The following is a 20,358-nucleotide window of genomic DNA, read 5'->3' on the forward strand; positions in this document are numbered from 1 at the left end:
AAATTGAAAGAGATAAGGTTTACATTGGATATTAGAAAGAAAATCTTCCCTGTGAGAGAGTATGAGGCCCTGGCACAGGTTGCCCAGAGAAATGGCTGCCCCATCCCTGGAAGTGTCCAAGGCCAGGTTGGACGGGGCTTGGAGCAACCTGGGATAGTGGAGGTGCCCCTGCCCATGGCAGGAGGTGGAATGAGATGGGCTTTAAAGTCCCCCTTCCAAGCTGAACCACTCTATGATTCTGCTGTCTAAAGGAATTTTTAAAATTCTTTGTTTCATTGATATGACCTGTCTACAGATTACTTGGTTAAATATCTCCGAGGAGCTTGTACAAGTTATTTATAACTATGAACATGTGGCTTAATAAATGTAATTGTTTGGGTGTTGGGCATCTGAGGCCTTCTGGTTTTATTTTGGATAACCCCTGGTGTATTCTAGGTGGTAGGTTTCAAATACCCAGTTTGTTGAAGTTTTGTGGGGTTTTTAAGAAAAATTTTCCACACATCAAGAAGACAATGCAGTTTGTATTGATGAGGCTGGAAAGAATAGCTAACAGTAGCTATGAGCACTCATTAGCAGCTATTTCTTGCTCCAGAAAAATGAGTTCATTTGCTATTATCTGAGTTATTGTTGTGCTTGATCTTTTCTTCTTTGTATGCCTGACCTTTTAGCAGCATTTCATCTGTCCTTTGATGACTGAGTCTTGGGCAGTGGCTATTTTTTAAAATAAACCTAAGGAAATTCAGATTAATTTGTTTAGAAGCAAATTAGGTAGGGCACGGAGCCAGTCTGCAGTACTCTGATGTGGAGTGATTCTGGTCCCCTGCTGAAGACAGACGTTTATTAACACACCCGGGGAGGGTTGGGGCAAATGGCTGGAGCTGGCTTCTGAAGTGAAATATGTGAAACTAATGAACTGCAGTACTCAGGTCACACATGAAACAACTGGTTCTCCCTCACCATGGTTTTGTTATGGACAGGGATATTTATCAAGATCAGTTTCTGCAGTTTTGTCAGAGTAGCTGTGCTAGGTTACCTGCAGTCATTATCAGTTGACTACAAAACCCCAACAGCTACATGTAATTAAGACACATGTTGTGGTATAAAAGCCATTCTGCATTTCCTTTGCAGTGCTATTTACAGGGGTGGGAAACCTGAGGCCAGCTTCCCTAGAGGAGACCTGGTTGGCCCTTCCCTTTGCTCCAAGTGATTTGTCAATATCTAGAATACGTTGGAGCCAAGAGCTGTGCTTCAGTCTCTCAAACACAGCAGTGCCTCAGCCACGAGGGCCTTTGCCTGTTTAAAGCACAAAACACACCTAGGCAGCAATTTTTACATGAGTAGTGAGACTTTGGAAATTAATTCACTGTTGGCCATGTGAAACTATAACCTGTATTTAATAGGATAGATTGGAGACGAGACGTAACAATGGCCCTTGAATGTTGCAGCTCAGGTGGCAAATCATAAGGTCTTCTCACTGGCCTAATCAAAAGAATAAAAGACTTTAGGCTGATATGGGGACAGTAGTATTACTGAGTAAATCTGTTTCCCCACCCATCCCACCATGATCATCTGACATAAATGCTCTGAAAGACAGCAGTGACAAAATACTTGGAGCACCTAGAGATCCTCATGGGACTTTATAGAGAGACGTGTTCACACAGGCGAAACTTCTTCACAGCATCAAGCAAATTTTAACTAGGAGAAAGTGGAAATGATGGTTTACTATGGGTTGGCTTTCTGGCACTTGTTTAAAAATGGAAGGCTGCCGAATAGCAGGTGTGTAGAAACGTATAGTTTTAACTGTTTGAGCCTAGTTGTTACTTGGAGACAAACATCAGTGGAGCTTTTGAAAATTTGGGTCAGCCTGTGAGTGTGGAAGTCACGAGGCACCCTGTTTTTCATGACAGTGTCCTGACGAGGCTCTGGAAGTGGGTTGCTTAATGATGTTCGGCTTGTCACTTGCCATGATAGATATGTCCTGTCCTGCATTTGTGACTAACTCGTGTGGGCTTTACAACAGCGGTTTGTCAGTGCTAAAATAAGAGATTCTCGCTGAGCGCTTGGCTGGGAAACGGTTGATGGGCGGGTACAGTAGAAAACTTACACTGGATAATGATTTTCCATTTGCCTTTCAGATCCTGTGTGGGTGACTGTGTTGGCACTGAGTGCCCCGTGTGCCACATGCCAGCCTGGGTGCAGGACGCACAGATCAACCGGCAGCTGGATAACATGATCCAGCTCTGCAGCAAGCTGCGGCAGCTCCTGGGCGCCGACGCCTCAGGTGAGACTCACCTGGATCCCTGGTGGCTGCAGAGTCCAGGCTGCTCCATTCCATCTCCCAGGCTTTACAGGGAATGAGCAGTGCAGCCCTGCTTAAAATTCCGAGAGGCTGTTCCAAATCATGTTTGGAAAATTTGATTTGAAGAGAACTGTCTGTATGGATTGCTCGTTCTTTGAATCTGTTTTACTAAGAAATCCGCATGAGCGGGTTAGTCCATAATTCATTAGAATCCGTCTTCCAAAATTAGATGAAAGTGGGAGAGATTGCCAAGTCACGTGGCACAAACCAGGGGCACAGGTTGTCATATCCTATGGGAGCCCTAGTGTGTAATGTTCTGCATTGTGTTAGGGGGGCCCTATTAAAGAATTAATGCAGATCTTCTCCTGCCTCTTGGGTTTCTGTGCACTGAGTCGTGCCTGCTGTCCCAGTAATTTTCAGTTTAGGGTTTTTGCACATGGGAAAGATTATCTATGGTCCTTGCCTAAAAGGGGAAGGAAGCAAGTCTTAATTAATTTATTTTCTGGTCCCTAACAATCAGCTAGTCTACTGCAGTGAAGCTTTGTCATTGCTGACTGTGCTAGAAGATTGCAGAGAATGTACTCTGGGAATTCATCTCTATCAAATTTTAGGCTGTTTGTCAAAGTAGGAAAAACTGTAGTGAAATAAGCGTAGGTGATTGTGTGTATCTTCTGCAAGCTCAGAGAGGAGCATTTATGTAACACCAAGTTTTAGAAAACATTCATTTAGTTGTCAGATACAGAATAGGTAACTTTTCCTTCATTGTTGATTCCTAATATGTTTGTCTAAATTAAAGATTCTTTTTCTATGTCTAATCCCATCAGCACCTTCATTCACTTATGGAATAGTTCTTTATTGACACCAAAATGCATTTAAAGTGAGGAGGCTGGAAGCCTGTGTCCAAATGTAAAGGAATGCATTTTATATAGATATAAAATCTTATGGTGATTAAATCTTCTGGAGCATAGAAAACAGATGATGGCTTAAATAGGATTTCAGGGAAAGATTTTAAGTGATGAAGGCTTTTAAAAGCACACTTGGAGGAGAATCATTCTGAGAGGAACTATTTGTGATGCTATAAATAAAGCATTTAAAATACAACATGGGAGCATTATTGACACTGTTTAGATGTTTTGGAGAACTCTTAGAGATGGATTAATTCTTAAAAAAAATTGGTCTGATGTTTAACTGTACTAAAAATTGAATAACACATTTAATCCCATAGTTCTTCTAAAATAAAGTCTTCATGGTGTGGCTAGGCTGCAGAACTAAATGAGGTTCTTTTTATCATCCCTTGTTCTGACTTAAAGGCAGACACAAAATAGAAGTTTACAAGAGTGTTTTATATTAAATGATTCGGGAGGTGCCTTTCTGTCACTTGTAATCTTTACAGTGTGCTAAGGATTAGTACAGTGGCCTTTTGGATGTTTGATACTGAGGTTGGGAGAAAAACCTCCTGAGCTGGTAACAGTTCACTCTCAGGAATGGCTTGAATTTGTAAGTAAATGAGCACACCTCTAAGAACAACCAATTATGTGTTGAAAAGGAAGAAAAAAAGTATGGTTGAAAATCACAGGATATTGTAGCTTTAGAGATTTTGAGAGCCGTTTCTTCAGGTTGTTTTGTCCCTCATCTCTGGCAAATCCGTCACCTCCCGTAGATGTCTGGATACATTAAGTTCTGCCTTGAACTTAACGTACCCAAAGTGAAATATGTTTGAGTTTGGAGAATCGTGGGTTCTCTTCTCTTGTTAAGGACTTTCTTTCGTGTTCCTACAGCACTGTACTTCTGTCAACAATATTTTCTTCTGTTTTGTGTTAGAAGGTCAGAAATAGTACTTTATGTTCAAGTAAAGGAAATAGACCGAAAAATCAATCTTTCAGTGCAGGAAAGGAAGAGAAGCAGTTGAAAAAAAGAATATTTCCATATATTTGTTTTATGTCCCTTTTGCATATTTGCTGTGTATGCCTTGTTTTGAGACAGTTGTGGCTTCTCTTAAGTCTTCTGTTTGAGATCCTTGTTGACACTGAAATTTCTAAGTGCATCCTACTGCTCATTGTTTTAGTCTCTGACAGAGCTAGTGCATGCAGCAAGTTGTGTGTTTTTCTTTTAAAAAGCCCCACAGAACTGCTGTGACTGAAAAGGATAGGGTTAAGCTCACACTGAATATTTCAAATACAAAATCTCTGTACCCTGAGGTTCCACAGTAGACATGAGAGGGATCTCACTTTGTATTCCACTGGGATAGGAATAGCTTTTGCCAAACAGCATGTGTATTGTAAGAAGCAGCAGCAAATAATTCAGGAAAGACTGCACAAAATAGCTAATACTTCCCTTTTAAATTAGAGGGAAACACAGCAAATGACACTCCTGGGGTGACTGAAAATGAATTGACAGGCAACAAACCTGAAACTGGCTAGAAAATGCAAATTATAGGTGGAAAATTCAAGCTATAGGTAGGAAATGCTGAGCCTCCAAATTAATTCACTTGTTAGAGATTTTATATCCTTAGTCCATGGCAAGGTAAGGAGAGCTGCCTGACCTTTTCCTGCCCTGTGTTGCACCTTCCTAAGGGTGATGGGAAGCTGGCTGGAAGGCACCAGAGATGGGGATGTCTGCAGCTCAAGCTCTTTAGCTCTAACGTTGCAGTCCAAGACATCTTGAGAACTGATGATGGGGTTCACGGGTGGGTAATTAGTAAGAGCTTGTTGAATCATGGGCATAGTGTATATAAAACACGAGAGATGTTGATTTACGGTGATCATTTTGAAGGAAGTTCTAAATACTTAGGCAGACTTTCCTGTGTAATGTTCTTTAAAAAGAAGAGATTGCTGTAAATTTTCAGAACCATCACCAACCATTTACAGTCAATTTTACCTTATTCTTTGTAGAAATCTGCTTCACTCCTAACACATCAAACAGAAAGTCTTCCTCCCCTCTCATGCAGAGCTACACCTCGCAGGTGTTGGTCAAAGCTTCCTAAGCTCATGCTGATGCTGGTGGACAGTCAGAGAGATCAACTTTCAATCAGCCTTTCTAGTATCATGACTTTGTTTCACATTTACTGGACAAAAAGATGTTGAACTCCTGTTTTAACAGATAACACAGCATTTCATGGTTGCTGTGACATTTTTCGTAATATCTAAAGGTGAGGTTTTGAATAGCTGGAATTTCTCCCTTTCCCCCTCAGTGTTGAATACTTAACTTGCAAAATAATCATTCTTCAGTGAAGGCCCTAATGTTGCACAGATGGTACCAAAGCGCTTCCCTTTGATTTTTAATAAGGGACTAGTTTGTCAAAGAGATTTCTCAACTTCTGTTCTGAAACCCGTAATAGAGAATAATTTGAAAGGCACACAATGTGCATCATTATATTCCTTTGATGCAGATTAATGATAGCTAAACCACATTTCCTAATTGCTCCTTTTTTTCCCCCTGCACTAGCCTGCTATTGCACTACAGCAGAATTTGGAGAGGGAGCTCTAGTTGCAAGGCACTGACTATCTCCTAGTATTTTAGTGTATTTTCAACCCTTTTGACACTTAAGAAATCCAGCTCTATTAAATGTCAGCATTGAGAAACTTGGGCTTATTATGTGCAAATAACTCTAATTTAGAAATAATTCAGTTACTATATCGTGTATCTGAATGTTACATTTAATAGGTAATGGAGACTAAATTTACTGCATTTATTATAGGCTGGTTCTATTACTGTTATTGTGGATGCTCTTTATGCCATTGCAGCTGTTTAAAATCTAGGATTAGTAAGGCATGCTCTACTGATTCACCTTGTCTAAATACATCTCTAAAAATTTTTGGGAGGACACTTATGTATTAAAAAGATAATTAAATCAAAATCATAATAGTGTTTTTTTTCAATCCTGTTGAGATCTGAGCTCTGGCTTGAAACTCGGAGACAGCAGAGAATTCATTTGGATTGATTTTATTGTCAGCAATTTTCTCTGAAGGTACTTTAACTGAATGAACTTAGCCACCAGATAATAGCCTCTTTATATAAATTAACATTTACATATTAAACCATAAGAACTTCCTTTCAGCTTCTTGGCACTGGGTCTCCCCTCTTTCTTTCTCCCTCTCACAGCTCTCGGTCCATCAAAAGATTCGATTTTCAGGAAAGGTGGATTGGCCATTTGTCCAGATTACTTTTGCTCCCTGCCTTGTACACTTCAGAAACGGAGGAGGGGGTAGCAGAATCTAAGAAAAACCAGAAAATGAATAAAAATGCAGTTTCCTCCCCAGCAGGCTGTGGAGATGCCCTGGGTGTGCAGGACTGGCCTCTGGATGGGGTGGGTCTCCTTGTCAGGATACGGGGATCTTTTAATCATGTCCACGAGTGCCTCCCTGTTCTAAAACGTGCAACATGCTCTTTTACACCTCAAGTCGTTGCAGGTGAGGAAAAATAATCCTGGGAAAGTATTTATTTGGCACGTTGTTACACTTTCAGCAGTGTTTTAATAACCTGACTAGTAAGTCCCTGCTGAGCAACCAATTATGAACAGATCAGTTCAGGAAGCCTCGTGGTGGATTTTTTGCAGGCTTTCCTGCTGCCAGAAGTGGTACATCCAGTGTAAATGCTTCATGGTGTTATGCTGCTTCAGATCATACTTCTGAAGGACAGTGCCTTTGATTGAATTTGTCACTTGGACTTTAAAGTCTTGCTGTGCTATACACATCAAAAAGAATTCTGGCCATCATAAAATTGTTGTACAAATTACTTCTGCAAGCCGATTTTATTCTTTCTCTTTACTTGGGGATGACTGATAGTTTTAGCAAGGTAAATATTTTAGAAGGAAATCTGCTAGTTTGTGTAAACACTGAAGGCAAGGCAAGTAAATAGTAACTTGTGTTTTATATTTTGCATCTGTTTGCAATCAAGCTCCTGCTTTTTTTAGATGTTATTGTCAGAATGAGTTTGGATACGATCTCAAGGCTAGCTAGTTCTGAGATTTTGGTCTCAATTTCAGTGTTTTTTTTCTTGTTTGCACCAAGCCCAGCCTTAAAGGAAAACCAAATAGCTGCAGTTCTGTACTTGATGATTATCTTTAGATGCCTAAATGATTGATTAACTAGCCTCAAGCTGTATTCTTAATGACACTTTTGGTCTGATGGCTTACATATTCCTCTAGCTAAATCTAATATGTAACATGATTTAATTCAAGGGGTAAGTAGGGTAATTGAATCAAGACTAAGGAAACATTTAACTTTGCAATATTGCTTTAAAAGAAATCTGTGAATGTCTGTTTAATTGTTGAATTACACTCTCTTTTAAGTGGAGTTTCAAATGCTTTTTTTATGACTAAGGGATTGGAACCAGTGTGTTTGCTGCTGAGAGTTTATCCCAGCTTGCTGTGAAAAACGGGCTGTAGTTACTAACACCAAAAATAAAAGAGAAGGTATGCAGAAAATAAATTATCCATAGAAAGTTAATGCTCTGAAATGAAAGTGATAGATTGTTGCAGTGAGTGTCTGTCACTTTTAATAATTGAGACTTTGTATAGTTTATTCCAAGAATGCTTAAAACCCTCCCCTCCCTTCTAATCTTGGTCTTAGTGCTGCTTCAAAAAAAAAATAGAAATAACAAAATTCATATTGGTTTTGTGTTTGCTTGCTATAAATCACCAAGACTTTTGTGAGTGGTAGTCCCTGAGGTATGAGGCAACAGAAGGAATGAGTTGTGCATTTACTTTGGAGGACTTGTCCAAATAACCTAAAATACCTTGGGTTCCCATGAAGGAATTGGTACAAAATCTGCTATAGTTCTTTTGTGTCAAAAGACCTGTCAAATTAAATTAGTGTCTAACTTTGAGGTCACTTTATACTCCTTAATTTATTCTTAAGCCATTGAGGACAGTATTTATAGTCCTTGTTCTCACCTGTTATTTCATGTGCTGGGAGTACAGGATATTCCTCCATCATCTTGCTCATTGATTTGTAATGTGATGTACGAATTGATTTATAAAATTGCTCCACTGCATATTTTTAAAGAAATGTTTGAGATCATCAGAATGCTTAGCTTCCTTGAAATTATTTACTACCAAGGGGTAAAGGATCAAATGACAGGACATGATTTCTTACAGATTTTCTATATATTCCTCTGATTCATCTGCTGTATCTGTGGAATCAGTCAAGATTTCTCAGCAATGCTCAACATTTTTATAAGGATATTATTTTTGCTTGCTTACAGCTATTCTTCCTTTTCATCTTCAGATGAACTGTAATATCTCTTTAGAAAATTGTTGTGCTCTTTTGTGTATTCACATGCCTCTTTGTTAAACCTATTTCCAAGGAAAACTCAGTGCGAGAACCAACTTCTGTCCTTTTCTGACCTGGCCGGAACTCTTCTGTGCACGTGCTGTGTTGTGAACCCAGACTGCTGAGGAATTTCTCTGCCAGGATGCTCACTTGCCTGATGGATAGCTGTAGCTGCACTGGGATCTCTGAACTCCAGAGTGGCATGTGACCTTGCCAGGTCTTTTAAAGTCACTACATGTGTCTTCTCAGAAGGAATGAAAGCACTCATAGATTGTATTTAGTAACACTTCATCAGTTACTGCAGTTACTGTTAAGATTTTTTTTTTTTGCTTTGTGAGGTTGTGAAGAGTACTCCATAATTTTTTTTACTCTTCCCTGATGCACTTAGATTCAGCAGAAGATACATCCACACCGACTGACTCAGACTTGGGAAAAAAGAGCAAGAAGGAACAGATAAAAATGTGGTTCAGCCCAAGAAGCAGGAAGATTCGATGTGTTGTGAAGAGGAGTCAGGCTGAGACTAAAAGCAATGACCTTGGTCAAGACACATCTTCAGTTTATGATTTCTTTCCTTCCCCTCCTCACGAGAAGCCCTCCAAGCCGACAAAGAGACCAACCCAGAGACAGAGGAAGAAGATGAAAAAGAAACATCTAGCAGACATTAACAAAGAGTGGAGCTTAGAGAAACCTGAGCAGAAAGGAGTCGAGGAGAAGACTCCCAAGGAAAAGTGTGTGACCATCTGCAGTCAGCCAGTAGTGCTGTGCACTCCAGAACCAGAGAGTCCTGAAGAAAGACCTCAGCAGGAGTCTGTAAAGGAAGCTGACTCCAGCAACAATACAGGAGGTATGGAAGTTCTACCACAGGCAGAATCCCCAGAGAAGAAAGATAATGGTGAGGTTGTGTGCTCTGCACGAGATAGCAAGGAAAAATATTGTGCTGCAGAGACAACACCCTCAATAGAAAAAGCAGTTATGCCTTTGAAACGTGGAAGGCAGCAATCCAGACATCAGGGTACTCCTCAGTCTAAAAGAGCAAGAAGTGAGAGGGACGTTCCTGGGAAGTCAGGCAGGCAGGCCGATGGCTTGGAGGAGTCACTGCAGGGCTCCCCCATCTCCCCAGTGACTGAACACCAGCCACCAGTTCAGATTTCTTCCTCTGCATCCAATCTCACTGACACTGGAATGAAGACAAGAAGATCTGCAGCCCTTCAAGTGATAAACAGTCCTTCACTTTCAGAATCTCCCTCTACCCCATCCACTTCCAAGACTTGCAGCCAAGTAGCAACACCACTCAGTCCTTCTGTGTTGAAATCCCCTGGTGGCAACACAATTGCCAGAAGGAATTACAAGGGAGAGACTTTGCTCCATGTTGCTTCCATCAAGGTAGGACCATCATCTTCTAGTTCAGCTTTAAACAGAAGTTTACGAAGACAATGTTGTTTTAAAAATATTCTGGAAACCAGTTACTTTAGAACACTGTGTTTTGGGGAGGGAAATCTCATTTTGTGATCTTTTTCTTCTAGGTTTATTGGGAAGTTTCCAATCTGATTCTCTGATTTCATAAAGAAATGGCTGTTGGAATGATCAAAGATGATTATACTTGGAAACTCAAAGCATTACAGTTTCAGTTATACCTGTGAGTTCTAGGAAGTGATAAGCATTTAAATGTTTTGGCCTTGTGTGCCAGAAAGCTGTCTCTGATTTGTCATAAGGAGTTTAGGAACGGTTTCAGATCTCTGATCTTGATCAGTTCAGTCTGAGCTGGTAACTCAGCCAGGACAAGATCTGAGTTATCTACATAACGATAACTGTGAGACATTATTTAACTATTATGTAAGCTTGGATCCACCACCTGATGCAAGTGTTGGCTCAAGGGGAGTGAGGTGCTGCACCCTGTGATTCCCATGCTGAGCCCTATGCTCTGAAGGAAAGGGACAGAGCTGGGATGTTCTCAGTTTTATGTAAGGTCAGTGTTAGTCATGGAATGACACCTAACACTCATTATGTTATTATCTTAACCGGTTCCTGGTGTGGTAGAACTTCATGGCTTTGCTCTTTGCAGGGGCTGTCCTTGCCCATTGCTTTGTAAAAGCTGGGTAAAACATGTCCCACTCATCAGATGCACTCATGGCAGCTCCCTTCTGAGAGGTCATTTCAAAGAGTTTGTGGTCTGGCAATTTAAATGCACTTTGTGCTAAATCATAAAATACAAATGCTGTGTGATTAATAAACTGCATATACTGGAAGCATTGATTGCTCTATAAGCACCTGACATTTATACAGCACTTCTCCCTGGTGAGACAGAGGCTGTTCTTGATAAATAACTGTGTCCTCTTTCAAAGGCATTCTAATAAGCCACTCCTGCTGCACAAGACCTTTTTAAATGGAAGTGTCAGCTGAGCTGAGTCGAGTTCAAATCTCGTATTTGATGTCATTAATATGGAATTAGGGGGGAGAAAATGAAATGTTGTCCTCACAGGACTCAAGAGCTTTGAAGGAGGGGGTCTCCTGTTACTTCTCGTCCTAAGTCCCACATGTTCCTCTTTATTAGAACACTGTTTACAAATTACCCTTCTGTGATTTTCTGGGGATTTGTAATGAATACAGTCGTGACTGACTGGTTCTGAAAAAAATGGATCTGCCTTGGCAAGTTTACACACAGGTACGGTTTCCAGCAATATGCCTGATGCTTCTTCGGAACGCAGGTATTTCATCTAAGAAAACAGCACCCCTGCAGCTTGTTGAGATGTGGAGTATTGGCATATTGGTGATATGCCAATAAGGTGGTTTTTCATTGCAAAGCATTTTGAAAATAAATGAGGAAAAATTAAACAGTTCATGCTGTAGGCAGAAAGGATAAACATGTTTTGATTATCGAAGTTCAGTGGTGTTGCTGGCACTCCTTACTGGTGTTGGTACAGCCAAAAAAAAGCTGACTTCCAGCTGGAGTGTGGGCAGTGGGATGGGCTTTTTCAGTCCTGTGTGTGAATTCCTTTTGGTGTTGTCTTCTGATGTTTATAATTATTGAGCTAAAATGGGAAATGGCTTCTGTTCCTCATTAGTTCTGCTGTGGTTTTTATCCAGCAGCTCCATATTCATTGAGGTGCTCATTAGCAAAGGCTTGTGTAGCTAGGTAGGGCTTCAGGGTGATCCCAAAGTTTGCTTTGAAATGGAACTAAAATAACACGAGGGAAGTGATCTCTCGGTTATGATCTTTTAACTTGCAGGAACCCTGTATGGAGCTGATAAAAGTATTTTCTCAGACTGGTCTTGAAAGTACCAGGCTTTATGCCCTTTGTATATTCTCAATGTGGGGTTTAGATTTGTTGGGTTGGGTTTTTGTTGTGGCTTTTTGTGTTGTTTTTTTTTTTTTCCAAATTAGTTCTGGGTTTTTTTTTCTGTTTCTGAAAGACGCATTTCTCTTCCAGTTTTGTTTTATAGGCAGGTTTTTTTTCTTGTTATTTTCACAGCCAATAATGTTTTTCCATGTGTGTAAAGGGAAACAGACTTGTAGCTGCCACCCTCCCCCAAAGTAAAATGAAGTCTTAATTCTGTGGGACTTCATTAATTATAAAAATAAATCTGTATTATTTTCATTTGCTGTTAGGGTCTAATACCCAGATTTTAATTGAAGCTAATTGAATTCTCCCTTTTTTCTTATTTAAAATAGATTATGCCCAATGTTAGCAGGCATGAAGAGTGTTGTGCTGTTTCTAATGATTCTGAAGGATTGAGCCCATTTACTACTACTCCTAGTAGTTATTATTTTACTGAAATCAAAATGGTTCTCAAGAAAGGTTCTAGTGTGGATGAACCTAATGCTGAGTTAAACTAATAAATGAAAATAAATGTGACTCTTCTTGTAGCAAACAGCAGATGTGTTTATCTTCACAGTCATTAAAGGTAAAATCCTAATTAGTTAAGATACAAAATGTGACCTATTCAACTCTGAGTATTCCAGACTAGTGGAAAATTGCCCAATCAACAGCCCTTCCACACGGGAGTTTTTTACAGTAAGAGAGCAAATTGTTCACAGGACCAGCTCTTCCGTGGCAATTAAATCACAGCACAGCGCCACTTAACGAGTTTGTGTGGAGTCCTAAATCTTCTGTGGAGAGAAGAACCCCCCAGTTCCTTGGCACTGCATTTCAGGTCTGGGTAGTGCCTGTGCTTCTCCTGCTTTGCCAAGGGAGGTGATGGGGCAGAGCACAGTGGGATTGTGCCACTATGGATTCCAGGGAGAGGGACAGAGAACTGCAGCACAGAAGGGTGTCAGAGGATCTTGGCAGCAGCTGCACTGTTACAGGGAGTGGGTGGGAAAGAGCTGGGAGAAGGCTTGTTCATGCTTCAAGTTAGAGGGAAATGGGGAGTTGCTCCTGCTCTGAGGAAAGAAGAATTTGCCTCTATGCAGAGCATCTACTTAGTTTGAAGAGAGAGATGGTGTATTGGGACCAGATTTGGTTACGTCCTGTCCCAGGTACCCTTTAGTTTTGACAGCTCAGGATGGCTTTCCCTCCTTGCTGTCACTCTAAGGAGGGCTCACAGAAAGGCTTCACCCATGGCTAGCCTGCTGTGCTGGACTCTTCATGGTCTTTATAATTAACAGAGTAAAATAACTGTGAGATAATTCCTTGAGCCCGTGAGAGTGCTCCTTTTACTGCTTTATTACCAGTTAATGACACATTAGGAAGGAGAGCAGAGAAGATGTTGTGGTTTTGTGAGCATGTGATGGCCAACATCATGGCTTTTAAATCTTGTTTTCAGGTGTCTGACCTAGTCAGCTGAGACCTTCCTGCTTTTGGTACTGGATCTTTTGTGTGCCATGGTTGAGAGCTGTGTCACAGAAGAACATCTCCCCTCCTGGAGAAATGAGGTCAAGGCAAATATGAAATAGTGCAATAGTTTCAAATGCAGGACTTGAGAATATGGAAACTGGCCATGAGTCAAAGCAATCCATCTTCCGAAGTGCTGATTTGGAAGCTTGGAAACAAATTACCGTTGCTTTTTCAATAATGCTTGGTTGTTACTTGTCTTGTTTCTGAGGCAGGTTAACTTCTTGCATGTTTTCTCTTTATTGAAGGTTAAGCATAGTTTCTTGTATGTTTGTTATTAGGGAGCGGTCTGCTGTGTAGGGAATTAATTTGGAGGATTTTGAGGTGAGGAACTTGCAGGTTCCTGGAAAGAGTTCACAATTCCTGTAAAACACTTTAATTCATATTTGTCCTCCCTGACCATTTATGAGTTGTAAATAATCTAGTTCCCCCCCAGCTTAAATGAGCAAATGTCATTGTGTTTGAAAGGTGGCTTTTTTGGTTCATTTGCTTGACCTAAAGACTGAAGTGGCCTGATTAAATTTGTAAATGAAGGAGCAAGTATTTGGTTGAAGGGGTACAGGTTTTTAGCTTCATCTTCATGTCCTGTCCTAATTCTTTGCATCTCTCTCTTAACTGGTAGAATAGGTTTTCTTGTAGAATATGTTCACATTTATTTAATAATTTGACTTTTTCGGTGAAAAATGCCTTGATTAATGGAAATTGTAAAAGGCAAAATGAAAAAAAAAACCTGTAAAATGCGACTGAAAGGACACGTGCAGTTCTTAACCATATGTAATAAAATCAGGACTTGAGGGAGAAGGAAAAGAAAAACCCAACAGCCTTGTGTAAGCCAAGCAGAGGTAGTTTTCTGGGCTTGAGCCAGCCGTGGCTGCAGGAACTAAATTCTCATTGGGAGGAGGAAGTGCTTGTAAAGCCGAGTAAATGCTCTTCCCTGTCTAAGCTACTGCCGGCTCCAGGTCTGCCAACAGATGGCCCCAGCGCTTTTCCTGCTTCTCTGGTTTCCCGAGCTCCCGTGAGCTGCCTTGCCGAGGAAGAGCAAACCCATGGCTTTACTGTCTTGTCACTACAGCTGAGCTTTGTTATGAGCATGAAATGTCCTGAGCTTTGTTTGTTCCGAATGGATAATTCTGCATTCTGCAGTAGCTCCTGCCTCTTCAAGAGCTGGATGTAATCCTTCATTGATAATTAGATTTCAAAATAAACACTTGCCTGTGAATTCTTAATGGTAGGAGCATTTTTCTAGCTGGTGTTTGCCTTGTTCTCCTTTTCTGAACAAGAAGTGTTTCCACTTAACACTTCCCCTCTGTTGCTGCAGACAGCCAAGAGGGTCTCTCCTTGTGTCACTTGGTTATAGCTTCTTAGTGGAGACTGGTGATTTTCCTGCTGCATCAAGTAAACTCAAGGAACTAAATGTACAAAATTAATTTCGGCATTAGTCAAAGCACATGTTTATGCAGCATGTTGGAATTAGTCATTCCATACTAACAGGTGTAGTTTCTTCTGCTCTCTTGTGGAGGAAACACATGGAATTGACATATTTGTGTCTGGGACTTGCACCTATGTGGTGCTTACTCTTTCTTGTTTAGAGTTTAGCTAAGCATTTATAAGCTTATAAATGTTAGTAATTCCATCAACTTTGATAGAAGTGGCCAATGTAAAAAAGAAAACACACTTTTTTTTTTTACCCTTGGATCACAGTTATTTGGCTTGACTTGTCATCTAAACCTGTTATCAGCCTCTGGAAAATCCAGTCCAAAGCTCAGAGGCACCTATGGTTGGATGTGATGATCTTATAGGTCTTTTCTAACCAAAATGATTCTGTGATTGTGGTCCTGCTTGCAGGAGGGACTTGGTAATGTGCCTGTTAATGATCTGCGACTTGAAATTGAGTCTTCTGCTTTTTTTAGCTAAATGTTCACGTTATGGTGACTGACTGAAGAGCCTCTGAGGACACAAAAGGCACATTCTCCTGGCTGTTTTGTTAAAATCTCTTTTGTAATCCTGATTGGCAGCGCCCATCCAGTCACTGCGCAGCTCATGACAGCTTTCCCTCCTTGCTGTCACTCTCAGTGCTCAGTACTGGTTGTAGGGAGCAGGTTCCATTTACAGATGACATGATGACAATATTTATCTTCTGTAAGCAGCAAAACACCAATTTTCTAATTCTGACGTGGGCCTGGATTTAAGTCAGTGGATGTTGTCAGTCCTGGTGTCCACACCATCAACGTTTCCTTTGATAAAGCCACAGTGATGTTTTACAAATCAATGCTAACATAACTGATCTGAAAGGCTGTGATAGTATCTGATGCCCACACAAATTATTAGCTGTGCTTCCTGCTTTAAAGCAGTACTCCTGAAATGTCAAACCCTTGCAGTACATGTTTGCAAACTGAACTTTAAATGATAAGCTCAGCTCTCGCTCATTATAGATAATTGTGTGTTCTCTCTGTTGGGAAGGATCTTTATGCTGAACGCTGTCTTGGCTGCCTCTGAATAACTCCTCAGGTTTGATGTATGTCTGTTACCTTGCAACCATAAAGAATATGCTGCTGCTAGAATCCTTTAATTGCTTTGAAAGGTAACATTTTGCTGGGACATCCAGGTTGTGAATATAATGCATGAAATTTATCTCTGATGTGTTAATTTCCTTGATGGTTGTAAAGCCAGTGAGTCTCAGCATTATTTCAGTGAATTTTGAGTTTACTGTTGTTGCTTGCTGGATTTATTTTTGCAGAGCAGTCTGTCTTAACATATTTTCTAACTTAAAGAGTGAAGATTAAAGCTGTTTTGTTTTTTCAAAGTGCTTCTTGGTAACAAAATCGGATTAAGTTTGTTTTTATTGTATTTAAAGCTTAATTTAATATTCTCTTACCTTTTCTAAGGCATGCTGTGAGTAGTACCTAGAAATTCCTTGACTTTCCACAACTTAAGGCATTGAACTTGATGTATATAATGGATTAAATTTCTCTCCTTCAGATCTTTTTTTGTATTGTATATTTGGCCTTGACAAGAGCTACATACCAGTTTGTATATTTGTATCTTCATTTGGGATCACAGTACCCTGGCCTAGGCAAAGTGTCAGCAGTTGTCTTGAAACACTTGATTTTGCCTAAAATAATAAGAATTGAGGCCTGCACTGCAGAGATCTCCTTGCCTCAGCTTCCACAGCTGAGCTCCTTACCTATTTATAGCTGCATCTGGATATGCTCCAATCTTATTACCAACTTTGCTTTTCAGGGTGTCAAAACCTCTGATTCGCAAATTCTGCCCTTCTGCTTCCTTTGCCTCATCTCTATTCAGCCTCTTTTCTGTAGCCTCTTCATCAGTTTCTACCCTTTCCACACCTCCTTGCTTACAGTAAAAACTGAATATAGCATTTTTCCAAAAAGCAAATTAAAATTGTTTGGTAGATAACTGTCAGAGAAAGTGTCAGTGAGATTCAACATAAAGTAGTAATTGCAGTGTTAAATAAAACTCTTTTCCTTTCATGGAAAACCAATTTCTAGAAGCTTGTCAGGCTTATTAATTTATTTTACCTATGTTTTCAGTCAGTTATTTAGATTAGCTTGAAAAAAATCCAGTCTGAAGGATGAGGAAATTCTCAATAAGTGTTCTTGTCTTTAATCCTTGCAGTTGACTGTAGTGGACAGATTGCAATTAGCACAAACTTTTCCATTTATTTTGAATTAACTCTGTTACATGCATTGTTTTTGTCTAGAAATATGTAATTGTGTAAAATGTGTGGGTGGTTCTAAATGAGCAGCAATGATTAAGTGTGGTCTCCAGATCAGTTGAGCTTTTGTTATCATGACAATATCTACATGGAAGGCTTGTATCATTACATTTTTATTGCAGCTAAATTTTTAATTGGGCATCTCTCAAGTTTGTGTTGTATCTGTGTATTTTCTTCATTACTTTCTCATGACTATGGCTTTTTCCTATGTAGGGTGACTTAGCAGCTGTGGAGGAGCTGCTGAAAAACGGGGCAGATCCCAATGTCAAAGATAATGCTGGCTGGACACCACTGGTGAGTGCTGAAGGCTTCTTTCATCTGTCTGCTAATCAGATTTCACTTCATCCCTCCTTTCCTCTCCCATATTTTAGTTCCCTTCACGCACATTTAGGTGACAGAGAATTATGCAAAGTGAAGAAGTGATGATAAACAAGGTTAAAAGAATTCATTAGCAAGCACTGACCTGCCCAGGTGTAATTCTCCTTTGCTGGGGTGTAGGGCAGGCGATGAAATCGATCAGCCTGTGACTCTGCAAATGCAGAAAATACAGCTACGATAACTTGAAAATGATGAATTCCAAACAATGTTTGTATTTAATGGGTTCCTAATGTCCTCAGTGGTTTGGAAATATATCAAGTAGTGGAGTGAAAAAATTGCTCACTAGAATTACAGAAAATAAACAAAAGGTTCTTTTCAACCATGACTTCTTCCTCTCCTGCAGAATACTCCTGATAGCCTGTAATGTGGGGGGTTTTGTTCCCTGTAGTCTAATTTGCACACAGTTGGCCTTTATTCAGTTCTTCTCAGGGCTTTTTGTTAGTGCTGGGTTCCCAGTAATTCCTGTCAGGAGTGTAATGCAGTAGCCTTGCATCATCTTCCCTGGCCATCTGCAGAGTGCTGGAAAGTGGAACTGCCGTGAGAGGAGTCCTTCTGTGAATTCTGTTTCACCTGAGTTTCCCCGCCGTGCCTTTTCCCCCCCAGCACGAGGCGTGTAACCACGGGCACCGGGAGGTGGTGGAGCTGCTGCTGCAGCACCGGGCGCTGGTGAACACCACGGGCTACCAGAACGACTCCCCGCTCCACGACGCTGCCAGGAACGGGCACGTGGCCATCGTGGAGCTGCTGCTCCTGCACGGCGCCTCCCAGGATGCAGTGTGAGTACATGGGGAATCTTGCTGGCATTAACCACAGCTACAACATCCAGAGTGGATGTTAAGTGAGTATGAAGCAGAGCTAGTAATAAATGTGATTGGTATGAAGTGAGGGGGTGGGTGTTAAATGTGTGCTCTGCTGTGCTTATATCTTCTTTTTCCAGGTAGGTGTTTCTTTTCCATTTGGCTTTGTCCTAAGCTTTTCTCAGGACGCCTGAGTCATAGATAGCTGGAGTACTGGAGACTCTACTAGGAAAGTAACAACATATGCTCACCCTAATCTTACACTTTCCTGTTGGCATCTTGTTATAGCTGCTGTCAGCTCTAAGATGCTGAGCTAGATGAGTTTGGAACTGCTACAGCTGTTTTTTGTCTCGTTACTTTTACTACACTACTTGCTAGCAGAAGGCATTTTGCTCCAGTCTCTTCGCTTTTCACAAATGGCATAGACACAGGCGGAGATTTGGGAATTCTCATTTTTGCCTTTTTTGATCAAAGCACTAATCCCTGGTACACCTTTTAATTTAAAAAAAAAATAAAGCAAAAAAGCTAAGTAATATTTTCAGTTGACTCTTCTATACAGTTAAGTCTCCTGAAGATTTTGACATTTGTGTATAGGAGGTGCTAAATCTTTCAGTCTGTGAATAACCCTGCAGCCTATTAGTATTTCAGACACTAAATGTAATTCTAGGTGTTGTATTGTTGTTGTGCCAGGGCCTGTGTGTATAAATTTGAGTCCAGTTCAAGTTGTCAGTAGATGTGTGTGTATGGTAACACAACAGGATGAAGTCTAGCATGATACAAGTTTCCTTGGCAGCCACATGAAGAAGCATAAACAAGTTCAGCTTAATCACTTCAGCTCTCAATATTCACACTCTTGGAAGCATACAGAATTAAGGTGCTTTGTGGGAAAGCATAGGGTTTTCATAAAGTCCTAATCTTGAATATATTAGAGTTTAAAAAACAACAAGAAAAAGCCAAAACAAATCAACAAGCTCTCAAGACTTCAGCATGAAAAAGTAAAAGAAGGATCAATTTTGTCTTCACTTTGTTCTTGAGCAACAGAGACCCGTGCACCTGGAAAAGCTGACAGCTTCAGAGATTTTTAAGCCTTTTGTATATGAGGAACTGGTGGTGTCATGCTTATCATTTGTTTGTCTGGTGTTTGAAAGCATATCACAGTCAACAGCTTTGCTGCAAGGTTGTGACAGGGTTTCAGCTCTGGTGGGTTTGCACAGCCCAGGCTCCAAATGTCAGCAGTGGACTCTGCAGGTCTCCTGTTAGCCTTGGTCTCTGCTGCATGTGCTCACACAAACAGAGTGAAGCTGAACCTCTTTCAGCTCATTCTACATGAGCAAACATGGCTCTGTTGAAACAGAAGCTTTTTAATCAGGGAAGGAGAGATTTATGTAAACCTTAAGCCCTGCTTTAACTTTTCACTGACTGTAGATAATGTTTAGTAAAAGTCTCTGAGAACAAATTTAGCTGCCATTAATCTTTGTGTGATTTGTCTGACAAAAGCAACCATGGGTGCTGTGGCACAAATTCAGTCCTGTCCATCCCTCCTGTAAGAACTGAGGCTTCCAGATCTTCTGTAGGCTCTCTATCTCTGGTTGAAATGCCGCTGTGTGTGTTGATGGAAAGGGGTTGGGGTTTCCCCTCCCCTATTTTTACAGAGAGGATTAGAGCCACAGAGAAATAGATGTACAAGCAAAGTGTTCAGGCTTGAATAGTAAGACACTGCTGACCTATTCCAAGCACTGTCAAGAAACGATGGAAACAGGAACAGTGTGTGTGAGACTCCTAAGAATGCCTCGTGCCTCCCTTCCCTCCTGTGCCCTCATAGCTTCCAGCAATGAATTGTGCTGTGATCTTTCCCTGGATCATGACTTTGCAAATCTTACAGGGTGTTTTTGCTGCCACTGCCTCTGGTAGCTGTGGTCCTAATAAAGCAGTGGTTGGATTTGCCTAGGTAAGCGGACTCGAATCTTCTTTTGTGTAGAAGGTTTAGTTAATTCTTTCTTCCTAGTGGATGCAGCTACTCTTATAATGGAGTCCCATCTGACAA

At 40.7% G+C, this 20,358-nt stretch overlaps 1 protein-coding gene across 2 annotated transcripts in view; it reads left to right on the plus strand.

Annotated features, from left to right (window-relative positions):
- Window positions 1-20,358, plus strand: part of BARD1 (BRCA1 associated RING domain 1) — a 41,147-nt gene that overhangs the window by 1,659 nt on the left and 19,130 nt on the right. For both annotated transcript variants that reach the window (XM_069021762.1, XM_069021763.1), the window contains 4 exons: window positions 2,136-2,281; window positions 8,960-9,954; window positions 17,353-17,433; window positions 18,121-18,293. In XM_069021762.1, the coding sequence (XP_068877863.1) occupies window positions 2,136-2,281; window positions 8,960-9,954; window positions 17,353-17,433; window positions 18,121-18,293 (1,395 nt within the window). The remainder of the gene's footprint in view (window positions 1-2,135; window positions 2,282-8,959; window positions 9,955-17,352; window positions 17,434-18,120; window positions 18,294-20,358) is intronic.

The sequence above is a fragment of the Aphelocoma coerulescens genome, chromosome 7 (assembly GCF_041296385.1).
Source record: "Aphelocoma coerulescens isolate FSJ_1873_10779 chromosome 7, UR_Acoe_1.0, whole genome shotgun sequence".
NCBI lineage: Eukaryota > Metazoa > Chordata > Aves > Passeriformes > Corvidae > Aphelocoma > Aphelocoma coerulescens.